General features: G+C 41.9%; 1 protein-coding gene across 7 annotated transcripts in view; it reads right to left on the bottom strand.

The window, feature by feature from the left end:
* Positions 1-117: 117 nt before the first annotated feature.
* Positions 118-20,546, bottom strand: part of LOC121282358 (receptor-type tyrosine-protein phosphatase R-like) — a 170,707-nt gene continuing 150,278 nt past the window's right edge. For 5 of the 7 annotated variants that reach the window (XM_041196065.1, XM_041196064.1, XM_041196067.1 and 2 more), the window contains exons 6-11: positions 15,054-15,133; positions 14,291-14,428; positions 10,614-10,724; positions 8,485-8,642; positions 7,230-7,343; positions 118-2,700 (exon numbers count right to left, since the gene is read on the bottom strand). In XM_041196065.1, coding sequence (XP_041051999.1) covers positions 2,592-2,700; positions 7,230-7,343; positions 8,485-8,642; positions 10,614-10,724; positions 14,291-14,428; positions 15,054-15,133 — 710 coding nt within the window. In that variant the 3' untranslated portion in view covers positions 118-2,591. The remainder of the gene's footprint in view (positions 2,701-7,229; positions 7,344-8,484; positions 8,643-10,613; positions 10,725-14,290; positions 14,429-15,053; positions 15,134-20,546) is intronic. The other 2 variants (XM_041196066.1, XM_041196068.1) reach the window with 2 other exon arrangements.

The raw sequence follows: 20,546 nt of genomic DNA, 5'->3' as shown, positions 1-20,546 counted from the left end.
ATGTGTCAAACAGAATTTTTTTTAGTTTTGTTTTTACAAAGAAAAGATCCTAAACAAAATCTAGTCCTTACAGAGTACCTATCTTCATTAGGTAAAGTACTGAAATATAACAAAAAACAAATTTAATGATTTTTATTGAAAAGCTGTAAAAACATTCATATTTTAATTTGCATTATGAAAAGTACATAAAAAAATAAAGTGGTCTCCATTTTGGAAGTTTGCAAGGCATCATTTACAATAATTTCCATTTATCCTGGTTTTTATTTTAAAAAATGGTGAAAATGAAGCTCTGTTATATTTTACTTAAAAGTGATATGAATGCAGAACTAAGAACAATGCCATTATGCTGAAGTAGACTTCGGCAGTAATTTCTACCACTACTTACTGACAAAAATGCTACATGTATATAACTGTTAGAAGTTGCATTGACTGTACTGGTGCACCACTGAGCTCAGCTATAGAATGGTAACACAAGGGTTTCAATTTGCAAATTTCCCCACACTCACCAAGTTTCCAGTCTTAGTCAGGCTATCAGAGAGAACATTTTCCACAGGACAACATCAGTAAATAATGGACCTCGGAATGATCTATACATCTTCCACCAAGCAGTTCCAGGACACTAGTGGCAGAGATCTGTGGCTGATGACTACAAATTCTCTTGTTGGCAGTTAGTTCAAAGGAGTTTAAAAGAAATGGTAAAAATGTAAGAGAAAATAATTGTTGGGAGAATATATTTTTTAAAATATCAGTTTCTTGTACATTTATACATACATTTGAGTACAAACTACTCTTAATTTGAGTTATCCGTTTAATTGTGGGGAAAATGCCTATTGTGCTGCTTTATTAAAACACCTTAATTAGAGCTGCTGGATAACTCACGTCCTTTTCAAACAAAATTTGGCTTTGAGTTAACAGGAATAGAGTGTAATAAATGAAAAAAAAAACATTTTTAAATACTTAATAAAAAAGCCTATGGCTACTAAACTCTGGAAAATTATGATGGTTTCTAAACCTTTACTGTATCAAAAATAATGATTGATATATCCTATCATATGTATCTTAAAGCAACCCACTTGACTGGAAACCTGCTAAGTTAGTATTTTTGTTATTTGTTAGAAATCCTTGTTCTTGACATTTGGAAACCTCGGACCTTTTAGATTGGATTATAATAATTGAAACCAAAATATGAAAGCACACATCATATTGAGGGGAGTATCGCTAAATAAACTGGCTGTTTAGCAAACATAGTTATCTGATCAGTGCTTGGTGGTTTGTGATTACCCCTCTCCTACCAATTGTATTTTTATCTTCCAGCAAGCAATTGCACATGTGTCTTAGGGCAGGTGAGTTCAGGCGGTGGCATTTCCAGATTCATTCAGTGCAGCTTGTTGTTTAACCCATCAGGAAATTAACAACAGAAGAAAGAATTCTGCCACAGACAATATTCACTCAAACTTTTGGCAGAGATTGGCACTTTTACGCATTGGTTCAATAAGAACAGGAATGACGGGTGACAGCATTACATCTTGGTCCTCTTGACATATGCTCTAATGGATGTTCCACAAAACCTTTTGGAATTTGAGATCCTATAGTAAGGATAGAATGTCCAAGATTCTCACTATCCTTGAATTTCCCTCATTGTTCAGACTTCCAACCATGTCTAGTTACATCTATTATAAAGTAAAAACACACTACAGATAACATTGACGTATATTTCTGGACACACTGACATTGTTTTGTGGGGGTTAATTTTAAGAGAGTTAGAGTAAGCTTGACTATGGGATCATGTGCATGGATCATTGAAATATGTCTAAAATGTGGGGATGTCAATCTGCTCTAAATCACTAAAAGTGAAAATGAATGGTGTACAGTGGTCTCTCTTCAATGTATTAAAAAAAACTTTAAAAAACACAATTCTACAATTGGCACTATATTGGCAATGCTGTAAAGGGTGTTATTTGAAGCTGGACTGAGGCACTTTGTTATGGCACTTTAATGACAGTGGCAGTTGTAGTGATGTGGCTTGTGCTAAGAAGACTTATGCTGTTAAATTTACAATAGGCAAACACTTCCTTCCCCCCCACCATAATCTTTCTAGTTCAGTAAACTTTATGTAATCCAAGTAAATCAAATAATTTAAGAAATTGATGGAAACTTAACAGGCTTAGACATAGATTTGAAGAACATAATCCTGGATGAAATAAGTCTCCATCCATTTTATGTTTCCGTAGAGTTCTGTATGGATCGTTAAATAGCAAATACAGTGTAAAACAATTCAGATGTGGTAAAGAATGAAAGCTTAGGAAGAGTCTATAACTTCATCCAAAAAAATTGGAGAAATGGTCAGAATCTCAATCTGAAAAGCTGCTGAATTTGCCACTGAGCCATCAAATGTGCATTGATACACATTCAAGGTCCAAAGTTAATACCTTACATTACAGGTAAATGGAAATCTACAGTAAACATTAGATAATGCAATTGTGGAAGCAATTTTTCTGTTGTCCCATTCATGATATTATACTCCTTTGTTCCCTGGAGAAATTTTATTTGAAACATTCATCATTGCTTTATTAAATACAGAGAGGTACTCTTCACTTTGAAGCTGAAGACGAATCAGGCATCTTGGAGTAATTGCTTTGATAAAGACATAATGTTTGATGCAAGAATTGATATTGCTCACTTGTCTGGATCATTCCACCCCTAAAAGATAGAAGTCAGGTAGGCCATATTAAATTTTAAGACAAATTCAAAATGCCTTTACACAGGAAATACCTTTTTATAAGAGCAGAGGATTTGAAAGTGATTAACAAATTAATTTTGTTGCCAATTTCAGAAGGCTGGAACTCAGCTACTTCACATTGTTGATTGGACAGACAAACTCTATTCTGGTGTGCTGAGATCCACTTTAATGCTGTAATGTAACCCAAAGTAGCATTGGATACAGGATATGCAAGCCTCGAAGGAACATGACATATTTGATCTAGGATTCTAACATCAAGCAACTGAATTATACTGCACAAAAATCTGTAAAATAATTAAATAAAGGATATGGTGGGAAGAATTAAGTATTTTTAGAAATTTAGTTAAAGATTAATGTATTAAGTATTGAAGATTAGTGCATTTTGATACCAGCTACTTTTAGGGGAATCCAGGTTTCTTATATTGTTTCTATTCAGAGATTCAGTGGGTTATTTTTAAGCATAATTTCCTTTAGAAAGTTATTATTTTTGGAAAGCTGTTGAACTAGTCAAAGTGAAAGATGTAGGTCTATTCACTTTGGTGAATATCAATTTCAAGTATCTCTACTTCAGATATAATGAGGCTAAACATAGAGTAAATTCCTTCCACCCTTCCTTAACAACGTGCCTTAAACCTAAGATAAAAGCAAAATACTGCAGATGCTGGAAATCTGAAACAAAAACAAAAAATAGCTGGAAAAACTCAGCAGGATTGACAGCATCTGCGGAGAGGAATACAGTTAACGTTTGGAGTCTGTATGACTCTTGACTTGAAACATTAACTATATTCCTCTCTGCAGATGCTGTCAGACCTGTTGAGTTTTTCCAGCTATTTTTGTTTTTGTTGCCTTAAACCTAATCTGTGATCTTATGCACCAGTGTAGGAATTTTTCATTTCCCATACCCAGTTGTTCTTGTCCCTTGCCTGATAGTGATTGTGATTTCCATGCAAGGCTGTTGTGAGTAGTCAAGAGAAAAGGCTCACATTTGAAATATCTGGACCAGATTCTAATGCAGATCCCTTAAGAAAAATGATAATGTACTAAAACATTTAACTATTCTCTCATTCAAAACATTGATTACAGTGTCAGCTAGTGGCTTCAACCTATAAAGCTAAAGCAGATTCATTGACCATTTAAATTGACTTAAGAGTAGTCAATGTAACACTTTGCTCAAGAACAGAGGGGACAAACTGGATTAATGATAGACCAGTTTGCCTCTCAGTTATAGGCAAACACTTAAAAATTAATTGAAAATGAAATTAGTGAGCATTTAAAAATGCATGCATTAATCAAGAACAACCATCACAGATGTGTTAAATATTAATTTGACACGTTACTTTTGAAGGCGTGACAGATCTGGACTTATTTAAGGAAGTGACATAATTGTATTTTCAGAAAAGGTTTGATAAGGTGCCTCATAAAAGGCTTATTACAACAAAATTGGAGTATGGTATAAGAACAAAATTTAATATCATTGATAGAAAAATTGGTTGATGAACAGTAAACAACAAACTAAGGTAACTAAATGTTTCTCCGATCATAGAGGGGTTAGAAGTTGGTCAGTATTAAGATAACTTTTGTTTTCAGTATATGTAAATAATTTAGATTTGGAAATAGGGTAGTTTTTCTGCTTTAGGCTCAATCAGGAAATCACACTCAAAATGCACACTCGAAATTGTGCTGGGTAGGCTACAGCAGAAGTTTCCAATAAAATTAATTTACACAGGGGAGGATCTTCCAGTCGGCAGGCGGGGGTGGGGCCTGCTCGCCAACACGTAAAGACGTCGGGTGGAACTCCTGATGTCACCCTGCGTCATTTCCATTTTCAGGTCAGCGGGGGCGCAGCCAAATCAGCTGCGCCCCCGCCGACCTGTCAACGGCCTATTGAGGCCATTTAAAAACTAATTGACATAATTAATGGACCTACCCATCCAACCTTAAGGTTGGCGGGCAAGCCGGGAGCCCTGGGGTGCTTAAGAGAAAGCATGAAACTGCATCCATGGGCAGGATGAGGTTTCATGAGGGTTTTTAAATATTTAATAAAAGTTTCAGTAAAAGTGATGGACATGTCCCAACTCATGTGACAGTGTCACATGAGAGGACATGTCAGGGAAATTTTGCTATTGTTTCTTTAACATTTTTAAATTTGGAGCCGATCTCCCTGAGGCAGCACTTAGCTTCAGGGAGATCAGTGCGCTCTTTCGCACAGCACTTCCTGGCAGACGTCACGCTGGGTGGGCTTTAATTGGTCCACCCATGTAAAATGGCGCGCGCACCCAATTGGGGACGCTGATTGGAGGTGCGTAGCCCGCGCCTGCTCCTGCACCTCCCCCCCGACAATGGGGGGAAATTTTTTCCCATAATCTCGAACATAAAACCTTCCATCTGTGCAATCAGACAATACAGGATGTAATTGTTTAATCTTTCTCTTTTTGTTAAAGTATTTTTGTTCTATTTAAGAGAAGTGACCTGGTGCAATTTTATTAATGCAGCTGAAGATTGACATTTAACCAAAAATAAGCATTTTTAATTTTAATAAGTGTCCAGTCCTCCAACTGTGAGCAATTTGATTTAACATAGCTGAAAAGACCTTAAAAAAATACTGAATCATTTAATATTTTAATTGGAGTACATTAGGCAGTTTCTAGCAAATTAAGTTTTGATACAAAAACTTCTGAATTGTATCTACGAGGACCTGTGTGCCTAAGGGGAGAATTTTCCCCCCGTTGGGGGTGTTGTGTGGGGGCGGGCGGGGGCAGGGGTGAGCGGGAGCGGTCACGACCCCGATCAGTGCTCCCGATCGGGTCTGTGCCGCCATTTACGTGGGTGGGCCAATTAAGACCTGGAATCCCTTTCACATACGAAAGAGTGCAGAAATCTTGTAGATTAGTTTAAGTTTCAAAAATTTAAACAAAGAAAAGAAAAAAATTTAGGACATGTCCCCCCATATGATAGTGTCACATGAGCTGGGACATGTTAATGAACATTAATGGAAACATTTATTAAATTTATAAACCTTTCGCTGAACCTCATCCTGCCCGTGAATGAGGTTCCATGAAAAATACGAAGGCCGCCTGGGCTTTTTGCTTGCCCGCCAACCTTATGGTTGGACCGGCAGCTCAGTTTATTACTTTAATTTATTTTTAAATGGCCTTAATAGGCCTTTGACAGTTTGGTGGGTGCACAGTCTAGTCGGCTTCGCGCCCACCAAACTGAAAATCTAAATGACGCGTGGTGATGTTGGGACGCGCGCCCGACATCACCACGCTTCATTTTATGCCTCGGCGAGCAGGCCCCACTCCCGCTTGCTGAGCCGAAAATTCAGGCCTAAGTAAACGAACCTAATTTAAAGAATCTTCCTGAACAGCACAATTCGCAGAATTTCATAATTTTAACATGGATTCAGGGCCAGTTTTGTAAACGGGGTCTGACACAACAAACTAAATCTTAAATCAGCAAAAAGATCAAGGAAATTATGAACATAATTGCTTTTCGGTATAATATTAAAATTCCCCCATCTTGATCAAGAATGGGGCCAAAGGAACAGGATATGGGTCTCATGGACAAAAATAGCTCAAAGGGGGCATGATGGAAGATACAATGGACACTAGAAAAATACACAGGTTCATGGCTATGGTGCGGAATGGGCATGATAAGCAAGGGGGAAAGAGGATGGTCTCGGTCATAGTAACAATGAGATCCATGAGTTCTCGCATTTATTTGAAATTAGGGAAGAGGAGCCAGGAAGAGGGGTAAAAGATCTTGGGGAAGTGAGTTGTTTTGAAAGGGAAGTGTAAGGCTCGATCATGCTTGATGTGCTCCAGTCAGATCTACTGATGAATAGTTAGCCAGTTGTGTGCCAAGTACACTTAAATCTGCATTCTTTGGGCTTGAGGGAATGAAGATGGAGATACCGGTGGAAATGGCCAGGGTTGGAGAAAGTAAGCATCTTACCGAGTGGATTAACAACTGCCAAAATATTACATTTAATGTGGGGAAGGCAAAGGCTGGATGGTTGGGAGCTTGAAAATGCTTTAGTAGGTGACTTGAGGGGGAGATTTTATTTGGAGTGGACACAGATTGAAACAGGATTGGAAGGGGCAAGGAGGTTTGGATAGTGAAGAATACCAGTTGGTGGTCAGATATAGTACCTTTCACATTCTCAGAACCTGTTCAAGCATGGTACAGCCAATAACTGTTCTTTTGAAATTATTTGTTTTGTAGGCAGTTGCTGTAATGTATTTGCATGTACACATTTGGCAGAAATTGCATTACAATTTGTTAGGACTTTTAGGTAAAATGGTGAGATGATGTTTTTCTGAGGTTGAGAATAGAGCCTCTTATTACAAGTTTGCAGCTGTGTCTTACTTAAGAGTACATGATATTGACATCCAATGCAAAAAATAGAAATGTTGCAGTCTAAAACATTTTTTTCCATCCCTTAAAGCACAAAAGTGACTTAAATGTAGACGCTAGAAATCTTACTGACCTGTCTGTCCGCATCTGACATACAATTCCAAGAATGTCCACTTCGCCGGTCTCTTTTATCTGTTGGCAGCCAATGCTTGTAGCAATGAAACAGCCTGTCCTCCCAATCCCTGCACTAAATGTAATGGTTACTTTCATTATCAAAGGCTTCACGAGGTGGAAATTAAGCTGAATTTTACCCCGTTATGGGGGGCAAGAACAGATGTGGGCAGGTATGTAAATGTGTACATTCTGTTTATACAGAGGTGGGATTGGGTGGGGAAAGGCTATGGAAGGGTTAGGAAAGGTAAGCAGTGAATAGCCACTTAAGATAAGTTAAAGGCCAATTAAGGCCAATTATCAGAGCCTGACAGGAATTTCCAGTCAGGCTGCAGGACACCTTTAACATCGGGAATAGGTCAGCTGTCTGGAAACAGCCTCCTGGTGACATACTGGGGTCTCCAATCTGGGCTGACTTTGAACCCTCCTCACCACCCTGGCCACATCTATTCCCACAGGTACACCACGACCAAGCCTCCGCACCACCCCCCTCTCCCTCCCAACTCCCACATCCACAATGGTGACCTGGCAGCTGTGGCCATATTTTTTTTCAATTCCTTTAAAGTTGATGAGAGGGTACCTTAGGATGGAAGTGCCCTCTCTCTTCCTTACCTGCAATAGCAGGCTGCAGCTCCTTCCAGGCTAGAGGGCTTCCTATTAATTGGACAGCATATGTGCCCTCTGGTCGCTAATTGGACAATTCAGGGAAGATAACTGCTGGGTGACTGCTCCCAATACAGTGAGGGGTTGGGACCCCCAAGTGGCCCTGTTGTCAGGGTCCTGACCCAAAAAACAAAATTCAGCCCTTAATTACAAACCGTAACAGAATGATAAATAAGTGCAAACTAAGTTATGCCACTGCTCCCATTCTGATGAAGGTGCAGTGTCATTAGCAAGCAATGTTTTTTAAAGCATTTTAAATTGAAATTTTATTTCCTTGCTATCATACAGCCAAAGCATTATGTGCCTGCTTAGCTATTTTTCAATCCTTATAATATAGATAATGATCTGAATATGTATGAGCAATTTTGCATTGTTGGAAAATGTATCAGTATTTCTGTGTTAAAATGTAAGATTGGGCAAAAGTAACACAAAAAAGTCAAATCCACATCTTCATCAACCCACCAAGCACAAGAAACAATTTATTTCCATGTTTTTTCCCCCACAGTTTGAACAAAATTGCTACAGTTAGGAATTACTTGAAAATGGTTTCTCACCTGCAATGAACTACAATGGGTCCCCTGTTCCCTGCAGCCTGTCTGCTTTCTTCGACCTCATGTATGAGGTCCAAGAGTGATTGTGCAGTTTCTGGGGTCTTGTGATCTGGCCAGGATGAGTACCAGTACTGCTTTACACTTTGAGACCGTTTTGCATCCTAGGAAGAAATAATTCATCTTACTTTTTGTCCTTAAGCCTCCCTGCTGAAACCTAAGGAGATAAGTACTCGTCCAAAACAAATGCCTTCCTCTTTTCTCCCCCTCTGCCAGTTTTCCCTTTGCTTGTCCTCATTCTCCTACTATGAAACGTTAGCCAAAGATTCTACTGATCCTCTTGTTAGACAGTGTTTGGGAATGGCCTAGAGATCTGTATCTCTGTTTTTCCCTTTCCCCCTGAGGGTAGCTGTCTTCATGGGTACTCCCATACATCTCAAAACAAACAAATGACATCTTTGGTTGTGATAAAGATAAACCATCCTTCCTCATCCTTCATGACACGTCTGCATCCTTTGACATAGTTGACCACAAACTTCTTTTTAAACAACTCTCCACTGTCATCCAGCTGTGTATCTTGCGATTATACAAAATTATGCTGCCTGTATCCTAACTTGCAACAAATTCTATTGGCTCATCGCCCCTGTACTCACTTAACTACATTGGCCCCCAGGGAAATGCCTCAATTTTAAAATTCTCATCCTTGTTTTCAAGCCTCTTCATGACATTATGTCTGTAATCTCCTCTAGCCCGACAACCCTCCAGGACATCTGTGCTCCTCTGCAACCCGATTGCTCCACCATAGGATGCCAAGCCTTCAGCTGTTAAAGTCCTAGGCTATAGAATTCCCTCCCTAAACCCCTCCCCCTCTCTACCTCTCCTTCCTCCTTACCTACCTTTTTGACCATGCATTTGGTCATTTGGTCTAATGTCTCTTTGTGTGGCTGGGCTAGCTTTCAGCTGCTTATTGGAATTCCTTCGCTGAACTTCACCGCCTCTCCTTTCTCCTTTAAAACACACCTTTAAACTTCCTTCCTTGACCAAGCTTTTAGTCATCTGCCCTAATGTTTCCTTATGTGATTTGGTTTCATATTTTGTTTTATAATGGCCCTGTGAAATGCCTTGGGATGTTTTATGACTTTAAAGTTGTTTATATAAATGCAAGTTGTTGTTCTTGTATTCAAAGAAGAACACATTGTTCTCTGTTGTTCCACTCAACATTCTTACATTCCTTCCTGAAATTATGCCACCAAAAGACACATAGGGCAGAATTTAGTCCTTGTCAAGCGGGCTCAGCGGGGGTGGGCAGGGCCGGTCGGGAAGCTGACCGCCGCCCTTAATCAGGGCTGGACCGTGATTTCACACCAGTGGGCCAATTAAGGCCCGCCCAGCGGGAAATGGAGCGGCAGTGCTGAGCCCTGCCTGTGTGGCGGGGGACGGGGTTGAGGAGGGCGAATGGGGGCAAGCACGAACTTCGCACATGCACACGAGTGCATGCTTCAAAATCTCCCTGAGGCATAGAGCTGCCTAATAAATATTTTAAAAATGTTCTAAAACATGACCCATCATGTGACCATGTCACATGAATAGGGACATGTTATAAATGAAATTTAAAAAATTTTATTTCATTTTTATTTGATGTTGGAAACCTCATCCTGCCCGTGGATGAGGGTTCCAAAAATGTGCAAAGGCCGCTTGACTTTTTCGTCTGCTTGCTAACCGGAAAGTTGGACGGGCAGCGAAAAATTGGTTTCAATTACCTTGTTAATGGCCTTAACAGGCCTCTTGGTTGTCGGGGCGGGGTGGGGGAGGCGCACTCGCCATTCCCGCATGCACCCACAGACTGAAATATCGCGCGACTACGCATTGACATCAGGACGCTCAGCCAACATCATTGCGCGTCATTTCACACTTGAGCAGTTTGGGTGCACGCCACCTGCCAAGGTAAAAATTCTGCCCGTTATTTGGTCATTAATCTTGTGTCTGTTTGTGGAATATTGCTAGTAACTGTTATTTTGACTGCAAATTCTGGGGCATTTTTGTAACAGAAAATGTCCCATCTCAAAATTACTGGGCATTGAATCCTGTATATTTTGGTTTTACTAACTGTGCTAATTTGATTATTGTTCCAGTACCTTAATACTTAGATCCAGAATAGTGTATCCATCGCATTCCTTAAGATTGTTTACAACAATTTCAAATCTGCCAAAGGTGTCCCGATTTTCTGGCCAATAGACAACACATTTCTGAAAATACAAGAAGCCTAGTGTAAGTGGGAAAGAAAGGACATGAATTTTGATAATATCAAGTCCCAAGAAGATAAAACTTTCTCAGCAGTTTCAGTAGTAAGATTTCTTAAATTGTAATAGTGCACTTAAAATAAATAAACAAGACACTTTAAAACTAAATCAAATCTGGGCTTTGATGGTGTTTTCATGCTTTGAGTCCATACTCAGAGTTTGTGTGCATTGCTGTCAACCAATAGCATTTTCAACTTTCAGATTCTACACTTGCTAAGCTCACCAATAAATGGGGGCACCTTGCAAAATCAAGGTGACAAAGCTCGGTCCCCCCAGCCCTCTCAGGGATGCAGCGCTGTGCGGCCCCTCACCTGAGCACTCACCACGGTCACCAATGCTAATTCCAAATGGTCATTTCTGGCAAGCATTGGAGGCTTTGGGCAGGCTCTGGAAGCGCACGTGGTTGCTTCAGACAATATGTAGGGGATAGGAGCGAGGATATACTGAAGCTGAAGTTTTTGCTCTTTATTAGCAATGCTGTGTGCCCTTGAGGGCTTCATGGTATGTGTGCATTTTGGACTTGGCAAGGGCCAGGGCTGGCCATGGGGGCACAATGTCTCTGTTAAAGAGGAGGGATTTTAATGTCTGGCAGGAAGTGTTTGATGTCGTCATGCTCAGGTGGTCCACATCCTTATCAAGCTAAGGATAAATGCAGCCCAGGATCCCTAAATGACAGTGCCGGGTGTCTGTGATTTGGAAGAATGCACCACAGATGACTGAGTCATCTCTAAATGGATTTACCGCAGCAGAACGTCATCGGCTGCCTTGTGCCAAGTGTGAATTATTCGATTCGTAATCAATGTTGCACACTGTGTGTAGTTCCATTGCATCAGATGGATCTCCTTGAGGAACCTTGTCACATTGAAGGCATACAGTTACAAGATCAGTGAGGATCGGCTGACAGCTCCTGGCTTTTACAGGCTGCCGTTGCTACTAGGATGCTAGAGAGACACTTGAAGAGGCAACACCTTCTGACATTTGATGCCAGGGTGCCCTCCTCCATTAGCACCTCATCTCAGCAAGGACACATGCTCCCAAGAATTCATCATCCTTTCAAGGATCAGGACAATGTGAGCCTGATGTGTAACTATTCACTCTCATATTGAAGTCCAAGGATAAAATGAGAGGAATAGCAATGCTGGTGCTCATGCTGGCCCATGATGGAGGGCCCTTGACCAAGAGGGCACTCACTACAACTTGTCATCATCCTGGTGGAATCTGGTGGGTATCAGGGCCTCACACGCATGCCTGCCTCATCTGGCCTGTACTATGACCACTTCCCCTGCAGCCTTGGCTTCCTTGAACTCATTACCCTCATCCCCTTCGAGGTCCTCGTGCAGCTCTTCCATCTTGTCATCCAGCAAGTCCTCCCTCATTGCAGCACCAGGTTGTGCAGTGCACAGCAAGCCACAATGATCCAAGATCCCCTCTCGGAACTATACTGGAGTGCTCCATCAGATCTGTCCAGGCATCAGAATTGCATCTTTAGGATCCCTCTGGTTTGCTCCATCAGTGCTCAGCACCCTGAGCCTTATTGTGCCTTCTCTTTACAGGAGTCTGAGGCTGCTGGACGGGCGTCATCAGCCACGTCCTTTGCGGGTACTCTTTGTCAAGGAACCAGCCCTGGATCCTGTGTGGTCCCTCGAAGATGTCCGAGATCTGTGATCTGCTCAAGATATTTGAGTTGCAGATGTTTCCTGGGTATTTGGCACAAACCTTATAGCATCAGACCAGCTGTACTTTGAGTGAATGGTAACCTTTCCAGTTTATGTACTCCTTTTGTAGCCACATGAGTGCAGTCAATGGCACCCTGCACCTATGGTAATCCGGAAATCTCAGCAAAACCCAGTGCTCTGGCACCCTGGTTTGATCTCTGTCGAAGTTGACATAATTATAGTTCACGGAGGTCCCCAGTGGAACCCTGGAAGGAGCCGCCGATGTAGAACTTTATTGCAGCTGTTACTTTCAGAGCCACCGGCAATGGATGCCCTGTGGCGCCAGTTCCTAGATAATGTGGCAAATGTGAGTCACCAGTTCCCTGGACATGCGAAGTCATTGGTGACACTGTCTCTCACTCATGTACAGGTAAGACATGCGAGTTCTGTACATCCTGGGTCTAGCGAGACGCCCACACACGACGTCTCTCTGAGCCTCATCCCCTGCAGCCAGAGGAGGCCCTGCTGGCCTTCAGTCTTGAGGACCTTGCTTCTCTCTTTGGCAAGCCTGTCACAATCTTTTCCTTCTTCTCTCCTGCCTGTGAGCGATAACGTAGGCAGCAATAAATCCAGCCTCCATCTTCCTGATGGTCTGCTCTCTGCAGTGTCAATGAGAAAAAGACGAGTGTCAGCATTAGTCTCCAAGAGCATTAGTCTCTTTCTGTCAATGGCTCATCAGTGAATGTGGGTTCAAGGGCTTTGTTCACGTGTCGAGAGTACTCGCCCCTGAAATGATGGACAGTGAGGGGTGCGTATCCTGGTTCCAACATGATCAACTGCTATGAGATTGCTTTGGCCAGGTGCTTGGATCTGCTGCCTTCAGCCCAGGCGCTGGGAGCCTCATTCACTGCACTCTAATACTAAACTCTGAGAAATTTCCACACTGCAAATAGGAGGTTAAAACAAGGAGGTTAATTAGTGCTACTTTGCAGGATTAGTCTTGTGCGAATATGCATCATTGCTTCATTTTCCTGATTCTCTGCATTGTTCTTGAGAGGTTCCTAACATGTCTCAGCTGTGCCTCTTTCTTCATTTGAGAATGCACAATTCAGCTTTGTGCCCCTTTAATCAGCCCATTAAAAGCCATCCCCGCCTTACTGCTGGCCTGGCAGGTAGAGACTTGTCTGTGACACCCCGCTGAAAGCGATGTGAAGCCTGGCATTGATTCCTGCGAGCGCTGCCCGATGCAAGGTGGGTGAACTAACCTCGAAGTGACAAGTGAAGTGCAGGTTGCCAGGTGCACGTTGCTTATCCTGTTGTGAAACATGTTCTAATTGCACGCCGACGTGCCCAGATGAACCAGTGTGGGGGGTTGATTCTGGCGAGCAGGGCTTATAATGAGATACAAATGTATTAAAATGATGTTCCTGATGTGCCGTGATGGGAAACGTGGCCCCCCCATTGAAACAGTTCATCTGGTTCTGCTCACCATATTTACACTCCTGCCTGCCATGATGCTTGCCATGAACGGTGGGGGAAATCCTAGCTTATATCATCATTCCTTCACTGGCACTGGATCAAAATCCTGGAATTCCCTGCCTAACAGCACTGTGGGTGTATCTGCACCACATGGGCTGCATGGTCCAAGAGGGTGGCTCACCACTACCTTCTCAAGGGTACTGAGGGATGGGCCAAGCCAATGACATTCAGTCCCAGCGAATAAAAAAATGTAATTCTTTCTTTCAACATTAAAATCAGTGTTCCACGTGAAAACCATTTTACCACAGACATAAATCTCCTAACTTTGTTATTGCTTTAAATGTGGAACGGAGCAAAGGAGCTTTCATATTCATATACCTCATTCTTCTCTTTTAGCTTTGTAATCATCACAATTATTGGACAATTCTCTTGCCAAACCATCTCCCAGAAGTCATTTACTGTATTTACCATGGGACCCTGGGTAGCAATGTATGCTTTCTCCTTTCCTTCATATCCCTGTGTGAAAGAGATAAACAAAAGTGGTCATATCCAGATGCCAAATAATAATAGATTCACATGTATGAAACTATTCAGTTTGCTTGGGAGGTTGAACTCCTATAGGAAAAGACAGGAGATCAATTCTCACAATAACACAAAAACCAGTCAAACAAACACTGTAATGGAGTGTACTGAAATGCTAGTACAAATCATTGTCTATAAAATAATTCCTTCTATATCCAGGTTAGAAAGCAAATCTATTGAAAAAGAAATCTGAAGTCAAATAAAAAGCAATGGATGTTTGTCTTTATATTAAGGAAGTTATCCAGAAATGTTGGAAATAGGAAGATAAGCTATAGCTTTAGTAGGGTCTGAGACAGATTGTAGAACAGACCGGATTAAAGATCAAGGCCATATCTAAATGGTACTGTTGAATCAGTTGAGGAAGTTAAAAATAGGTAACAATGTCCAGTCATTACTAATTTGAACAAGATGGCTAAAAATTTAGAACTTGTTTAGTACTTGTCTAAAGGCAGATCATTGGCAAAATTAATGCTGAGCTCAGTTAAACTGAGTCAAAATCTGAGCTTAAACTGAAGCAACTTTCTATATTGCTGTTACCATCAAAAGTAAGTAATCTTACCCTAATGTAGTTTGCATTAATATAGGAGCTCAGGTGGTTAACATGCTTCCCTGATGTGAGGCAGACTCGCGACTCTGGGTCTAAAAAAGGGCAAAACAATCTTAAATAACATCCTAAGAATGCCCAACATTGCAGTAACGGTTTAACCAAAACCTAAACAAGTTGTCCAAAGTAAAATAATTAAGAAATCTGAATGGGTAAAGTGGGGAAGAACACTTTTAAACTGTGTGAATGTCATTTGGTGTCTGCATTCAATTCCTGGTTGAGTGAAGATACTGTGTGGCATTGTTAATGCAGATGTGGAGAGCAGACATGAATAGTACCAAATAACACACACTGAGGGTATAGTTAACAAAGAGGCCTTAGTGAAACCTGCCTGGAATGAAATGGATCAGTGCCAAATGGACAGAAATTGCACCTCAGACAATGATCAAATTTGGCTGCTAGTGGATAATCTTGTAGGAATTTTCTTTTTTCTTTTGATCCCCCAGGAGCGAGGTAGTGGTGCGTGGGAGGGGTGAAGGGATGCCTGGTAGCATGCAGGAAACCCGGAAGTGAGGGTTTCCTCTGCATGCTGTGGAGCTACTGATGGATTCCCTGTTTGGATGTCAGCCTCATTGACAGGCTTGGCTTCCAGTTGGACCAGGAACGGTGGAGAAGAGTCTGCAGGAATCAGGTTGGTCTGAGCACCAACCTGGGGTGGAGGGTCAAATATTTGGCCTTGGCCATAGATGGATCCGATCCTGTTGGTTGTGACGTGGGTAAAGGTTTGCAGGCCTGAGGAATTGGAGGCCTGTATTGTGGGAAGTGGTCGAAGATTGGAGGCCTGTGGGATTGGGAGCTGGGCATTGCAGAGCCAGAGAGTTGAGACCTGAGGGATTGGAGGTCAGGTGGAGATCAGAATCATTGGGGGTGTGTTTTATCTTAGGAGTTGGTGAGGTAAGTATGTTGAATCCAGCAGGTGAGTAGAAAAGCACCCAAACCTTAGACCAGCACTTCTCACCTCTCTTTAGCCACTGGATTTCCTGAAGCCTGAGAAATTCGGTCAGCCAGAATTAAATTTGAAATGGTGCATAACGGTGAGCCATGCAGACTTATTATAATATTTAAATAGCTAAACCACCTTATGGATATGGGTTTGTTGCCCATGGGCAGCGAACTGGGCTGCAACCCAGTTCTGCCTCCTCTAAAACCAGAGTGGGCAAGTTGAAGGCAAGCTGGGGGTTGGGATTCAGAGCTTTAACACTTTAGCCCACCTACTTGACCAAAACCCACCTATTTTCAGTGACTAAAGCCTACGCATTGGTGTGGGTGGTGTGGTCTGTGTATGTTCTTCTAATTTTGTGCTCTAATCTTAATGGACAGAATATTATCAACATCCTTCATCGATATAAATGGGAGAAAACTCTACCCAATCCAGCAGGAACCCTGAACTGAGCTCAGCTGAGCTGAGCTGAGAATGCTTGATGACTGCAATGACTACTTGGGAAAGAAAACTTCCCCTGATCTTGACTCTGACAAATGAGACAGAAACAAATACACATTATTAGTGAGTAGTCATGAAAAGGAAATCTATAAATATGTTACTGTGCTGTGTCAAAAAGGCACATAAATAATATGCAAAATGACAAGAATAACAGGACAAATGCTGGAAAATGAGTCATTTCAGATGACTCTACATGTTTTTGTTTACAATTATACTACACACAGGGGATTGCTTATTGTCCAGTTGCCAAGCACTATCTTTCACCATCCATTCAACAATTTCACCTGAGCAAATACGAGTTTTCAACAAAAAACTATCCATTCCACTTACATTGTAAAACAGTGTTATGTGTGATAACTCAGGTGCATTCTGTCACTGGAGTTCCAATAATATAGAATAAATATAATGCCAAAAAATGGGAATCTTTCAAGGCTTCACAAGAAGCATAATGGTGAAGTTCAGACCTTAAACTTGAAAGTGGGAAAACATTTAGACATGGTATTAGATGTTAAATTGTATTGTTCCACACATAGAATTTGGTCACAGATCAATGACTTTTCATTGCGCATTAACAGCATGGGTAACTGGGACCATGTTTTGCCTACCTAAGAATTTGTATTTCAATATTTGTATTTAGAAAAAGAATTGTGTGATTACAAGATTTGTTACATTAGGTCAGACTTACTCCTACTTGGCACATCTTTTCTGAAATTTGACATTTTTGCAAAGTCTGAATCATTTTATCAAGTTGTATATAGATGTTTTTTTTTATATTGCTGGACCTATTGTATTTAGTTAAGTTGATCTGATATGCATGACTAGGATATATTTCATTTTCTTTCACATGTGCTCTGGACTGATATTTTATTAATTTGATTTGTAGCAACAACACTGATTTTGTGTGTGTGTTTGTGGTGAGCTTTGATGTACTTAATGTAATTGCTGTACTCAGGGCTGATTTTGTACGTATGTGATCATACCTTTCAACTTTGATAGATGCATTAATTTGGCTTATATAGATAGTTCCCAGATGTCATTTTACCTATGTGCATACTGACCCAAGCCTACTTTATTTGTTTATTTGCTTAGTGTAGATACTTCTCTGCATGGCCCAGTGTTGGAAAAAAAAACATACGTTTCAAAAAAATCAGTGGCTGGTTAGACTGAAAATCTCAGTACAGAGAAGTAAAATCGACTAAAAGATGAATATGCAGATAATTTATGTGATATACAGTGCAAAATGAATATGAAAATCTGGAAGACAGTATATGTGTGACTTTAACTATGACAAAGCAACAACTATTCAATTCCCTGCACCTATAACAAGTTGCGCCTCACCTAAGGAGTATGTAAACGGGTGACTCATATTTCAGTTTAATTATGTAGTGTGTTTTTAACTGAATGTTTCATAACCATTTAGAACTTTCATTCCAAATTTAGCACAAACATATGTTGTCCTGGATAAGATGCCTGAGTTTTGGTTTAATTTTAACAGTGAACCATTGTTAACTTACTTTTAAGTTCGCTCTTAGTATATGAGCAAAAATGGCAAGGCAGGCATTTACTGCCCATCCCCAGTCACTAATGGGAAGGTGTTAGTGAGCTGGCTGTTTGAGCTGCTGCAGCCCAAGAGGGGGGAGCACTCCCACAATGTTGTTAAGGAGGGAGTTCCATGATTTTGACCCACTGACAATGAAGGAATGACAATATGTTCGACTCAGGATGGTGTGTGATTTGGAGTGGTGATCGGAGGTGACAGTCTTCCCATGCACCTGTTGTCCTTAACCTTCTACATGGCAGACGGTGCCAGAGAAGCTTTGGAAACTTGTTGCAGTACATTCTGTAGATAGAAGCACTGCAGCCACAATATCCTAGTGATGAGGGAGTTGATGTAAACAAAGGTATGGTAGCTAAGTGAGTAAAGTTCATCACATTGCTTTGCCAGTCAAATCCTCACTGCATAAAACGTGAAATGGTTACAAGACATTTGAATGAAATAGTCTAACCAGTAAGAATGGATACTAAAATCAAGGATGTTGAATATCATCAGAATTACTTGGAAAAACTCAGCAGGTCTGGCAGCATCGGCGGAGAAGAAAAGACTTGACGTTTCGAGTCCTCATGACCCTTCGACAGAACTTGAGTGAATCCAAGAAAGGGGTGAAATATAAGCTGGTTTACGGTGTGTGTGTGTGTGTGTGTGTGTGTGTGTGTGTGTGTGTGTGTGTGTGGGGTGGGGGTGCAGAGAAGTGGAGGGGGGTGGTGTGGTTGTAGGGACAAACAGGCAGTGATAGAAGCAGATCATCAAAAGATGTCACAGACAACAGAACAAAAGAGCACGTAGGTGTTAAAGTTGGTGATATTATCTAAACGAATGTGCTAATTAAGAATGGATGGTAGGGCACTCAAGGTACAGCTCCAGTGGGGGTGGGGGGACCATAAAAGATTTAAAAATATTTAAAAATAATGGAAATAGGTGGGAAAAGAAAAATCTATATAATTTATTGGAAAAAACAAAAGGAAGGGGGAAGAAACAGAAAGGGGGTGGGGATGGAGGAGGGAACTCAAGACCTAAAGTTGTTGAATTCAATATTTAGTCCAGAAGGCTGTAAAGTGCCTAGTCAGAAGATGAGGTGTTGTTCCTCCAGTTCGCATTAGGCTTCACTGGAACAATGCAGCAAGCCAAGGACAGACATGTGGGCAAGAGAGCAGGGTGGAGTGTTAAAATGGCAAGCGACAGGGAGGTTTGGGTCATTCTTGCGGACAGACCGCAGGTGTTCTGCAAAGCGGTTGCCCAGTTTACGTTTGGTCTCTCCAATGTAGAGGAGACCACATTGGGAGCAACAAATGCAGTAGACTAAGCTGGGGGAAATGCAACTGAAATGCTGCTTCACTTGAAAGGCATGTTTGGGCCCTTGGACGGTGAGGAGAGAGGAAGTGAAGGGGCAGGTGTTACATCTTTTGCGTGGGCATGGGGTGGTGCCATAGGAGGGGGTTGAGGAGTAGGGGGTGATGGAGGAGTGGACCAGGGTGTCCCGGAGGGAGCGATCCCTAAGGAATGCCGATAGGGGGGGTGAAGGGAAGATGTGTTTGGTGGTGGCATCATGCTGGAGTTGGCGGAAATGGCGGAGGATGATCCTTTGAATGCGGAGGCTGGTGGGGTGATAAGTGAGGACAAGGAGGACCCTATCATGTTTCTGGGAGGGAGGAGAAGGCATGAGGGCGGATGCACGGGAGATGGGCCGGACACGGTTGAGGGCCCTGTCAATGACCGTGGGTGGAAAACCTAGGTTAAGGAAGGAGGACATGTCAGAGGAACTGTTTTTGAAGGTAGCATCATCGGAACAGATGTGACAAGGCGAAGGAATTGAGAGAACGGGATGGAGTCCTTACAGGAAGCGGGGTGTGAGGAGCTGTAGTCGAGGTAGCTGTGGGAGTCGGTAGGTTTGTAATGGATATTGGTGGACAGTCTATCACCAGAGATTGAGACAGAGAGGTCAAGGAAGGGAAGGGAAGTGTCAGAGATGGACCACGTGAAAATGATGGAGGGGTGGAGATTGGAAGCAAAATTAATAAATTTTTCCAAGTCCCGACGAGAGCATGAAGCAGCACTGAAGTAATCATCGATGTACCGGAGAAAGAGTTGTGGAAGGGGGCCGGAGTAGGACTGGAACAAGGAATGTTCCACATACCCCATAAAGAGACAGACATAGCTGGGGCCCGTGTGGGTACCCATAGCCACACCTTTTATTTGGAGGAAGTGAGAGGAGTTGAAGGAGAAATTGTTCAGTGTGAGAACAAGTTCAGCCAGACGGAGGAGAGTAGTGGTGGATGGGGATTGTTCGGGCCTCTGTTCGAGGAAGAAGCTAAGGGCCCTCAGACCATCCTGGTGTGGGATGGAGGTGTAGAGGGATTGGACGTCCATGGTGAAGAGGAAGCGGTTGGAGCCAGGGAACTGGAAATTGTTGATGTGACGTAAGGTGTCAGAGGAATCACAGATGTAGGTG

The sequence above is a fragment of the Carcharodon carcharias genome, chromosome 9 (genome assembly GCF_017639515.1).
Source record: "Carcharodon carcharias isolate sCarCar2 chromosome 9, sCarCar2.pri, whole genome shotgun sequence".
NCBI classification, from domain to species: domain Eukaryota; kingdom Metazoa; phylum Chordata; class Chondrichthyes; order Lamniformes; family Lamnidae; genus Carcharodon; species Carcharodon carcharias.
The sequence above is the reverse complement of the archived record's forward strand: the minus strand, read 5'-3'. Positions and strand labels throughout refer to the sequence as shown.